The sequence below is a fragment of the Nanorana parkeri genome, unplaced genomic scaffold (assembly GCF_000935625.1).
Source record: "Nanorana parkeri isolate BGI_ZX_2015 unplaced genomic scaffold, ASM93562v1 scaffold1936, whole genome shotgun sequence".
Lineage (NCBI taxonomy): Eukaryota > Metazoa > Chordata > Amphibia > Anura > Dicroglossidae > Nanorana > Nanorana parkeri.
Genome location: NW_017308204.1, coordinates 119441 through 121593, shown reverse-complemented (window position 1 = coordinate 121593; position 2153 = coordinate 119441). Strand labels below are relative to the sequence as shown.

Here is a 2153-nt window from a genome sequence, read left to right as displayed (position 1 = left end):
GAGTACTGTACTTGGTATCTGTGCAACCCTAATATATATATATATATATACACACATATACACAAACTTAAACAAAATCGTTCTGATCCCTTTGGTAATTATTGTATTTCTTTACCCATTGCTCATTCTCTGTTTTAATTAGTAAATCCTTCATATTCTTCCAATTCTGAAAATGGCAATAGTTCCTTAAAGCAGAATTCTGGGGAACATTTTTCTTAACCCTTGCAGTGTGGCTACCCTGACACTGCAAGGTTTAAGTGCTCATTTTTGTCAAGGTTCAAAAATAACAAAGTTATACTCACCTGATCTTCGGAGCCGGCTTGCTCCTAGACCGGTGCCTTCCACCTCTCCTGCCTTCCGCTACAGCAGTCTAAGGTCCTGTGAGTCATTACGTTCTATACACTGTGCATTGGATGTGAGGATGCAGAGGGACACATCATCACTGCACCAAAGAAGGACACAGGCGTAAGGGACCAGTCAAACAGCAAGTCAGCTCTGAGTATATCTTTCTTATTTTCCTTCCTAGACAAAAACAAGCACCTAACCTTTGCAGTGGGGAGATAGCCCCACTGCACGGGTTAAGAAAAATCTTCCCTGGAGTTTTGCTTTAATTTTTACTCTTTCTCCTCTAATTCTATCTAGGTCTTTTTTTTCTTTTAATCAAAACTTCATAACTTCAAAGCCACAATGATTAAAAAAGAAAACCACTCTGAATCATCTTCTTGAGATCTTTTCCCATCATTAGGGGTTAACTCTAATTTCAAGCCCCTGGGAATGATGTTGCTGATAAATACCTTTCCAACATAAATAAATCCCACCAGACTTTTGCTTCTTTTGTCATAATGAATGACAAATGTTGGAGTACCATTTCTATATCATTAGAACCACATGAAACAGGAGAATTTACAAAGACATACCTCAAATCAATACACTTGTTAAGTTCAAAACTAAAAATATCCATGTCTTCATTCATATCAAAAAGTCCTGAACAAGCTACAGTAATGAAAGAGTATTTCACAAATCAGTAATCAGATATCACACCGTGCTTGCATTTACTGATGCCAAGCCACAGCTCACCCACTAACCCATTGATTTCCAGAGTATTGTAAGGGTTAATTTTTAAGCTGTTTTAAGGAAGTAGTTGTCTAGACAGCATTGTGTTTCTGTTGGAAGTCAATGGATGAAACATGTCAGACGCGTTAGAGTACTTCCCTATAAAAATAGTAACTATTTTTACAGGAAACCTGTAATGAGTAAAATATGGAGGCAGTCATTAGTGACTGCCTTCTGAAAGTGCTAGTTGCCTGGCTTTATCTGTCTTCAATCGTTTGACAGTTAACTTTGGCTACCTACATAAATCACTCAGAAAAGGCTTCCTTTAAGAAAATAGCAAGATGATTAAAGTACAAAGTACATATTTTATAATATATTATCATTAAATGTGGTAAACCATTAGTATTATAAAGAATTCCACAATTAAAAACTTTACTTTACAGTTTGTGTTACAAGAATAATAAAAAAGAGACACTTTTGGGTTTATTTATAACGCTTCCACCCAGCATATATCTGGGTGGATGCTACTTGCACAGCACTAGTTCCCCTAGATGGCACTGGGGAGAATTAGCAAAACTCTTCCTTGTACCGTGGGTGGATGGAGCATGATAGTGAACCCTGTCTTTCGGTGCTGTTGGGGTTAAGATCAGCGGCTGTAACTGTGAAGGACTAGGTCACCAGAATTGCTTTTAGGTCCCTTAACAGCTGATCTTTTCCCTATTCCCCTAAGTGACTTACTATGAATTGTTCTACCGTGTTTCCCCGAAAAGACCTACCCCGAAAATAAGACCTAGTGCTATCTTCGGGGATTTCTGTAATATAAGACCTACCCCGAAAATAAGACCTAGTTCGGGGTAGGTCTTATATTACAGAAATCCCCGAAGATAGCGCTAGGTCTTACCTTCGGGGTAGCTGCGCATGTAATTCAATTTCACATGTGAAGACCGGCAGCAGCTCCCTCCCGCCCCCTCACCCGTCCACCTACCCGCACGCTGTTGCTCTCTGGATGACATCAGAGCGGAGAGGCAGCCCCCTCCCGCCCCCGTACCAGACACGCCCCCTCGCCCGCCCACCTGTGTTTCTCCTTGTAATGATCAGAG

General features: G+C 40.3%; 1 protein-coding gene across 1 annotated transcript in view; it reads right to left on the bottom strand.

Annotated features, from left to right (window-relative positions):
- LOC108800146 (heparan-sulfate 6-O-sulfotransferase 3-like) overlaps positions 1-2153 on the bottom strand; it is a 66117-nt gene that overhangs the window by 61449 nt on the left and 2515 nt on the right. Inside the window, exon 2 of the mRNA XM_018572093.1 lies at positions 918-993. Coding sequence (XP_018427595.1) covers positions 918-993 — 76 coding nt within the window. The remainder of the gene's footprint in view (positions 1-917; positions 994-2153) is intronic.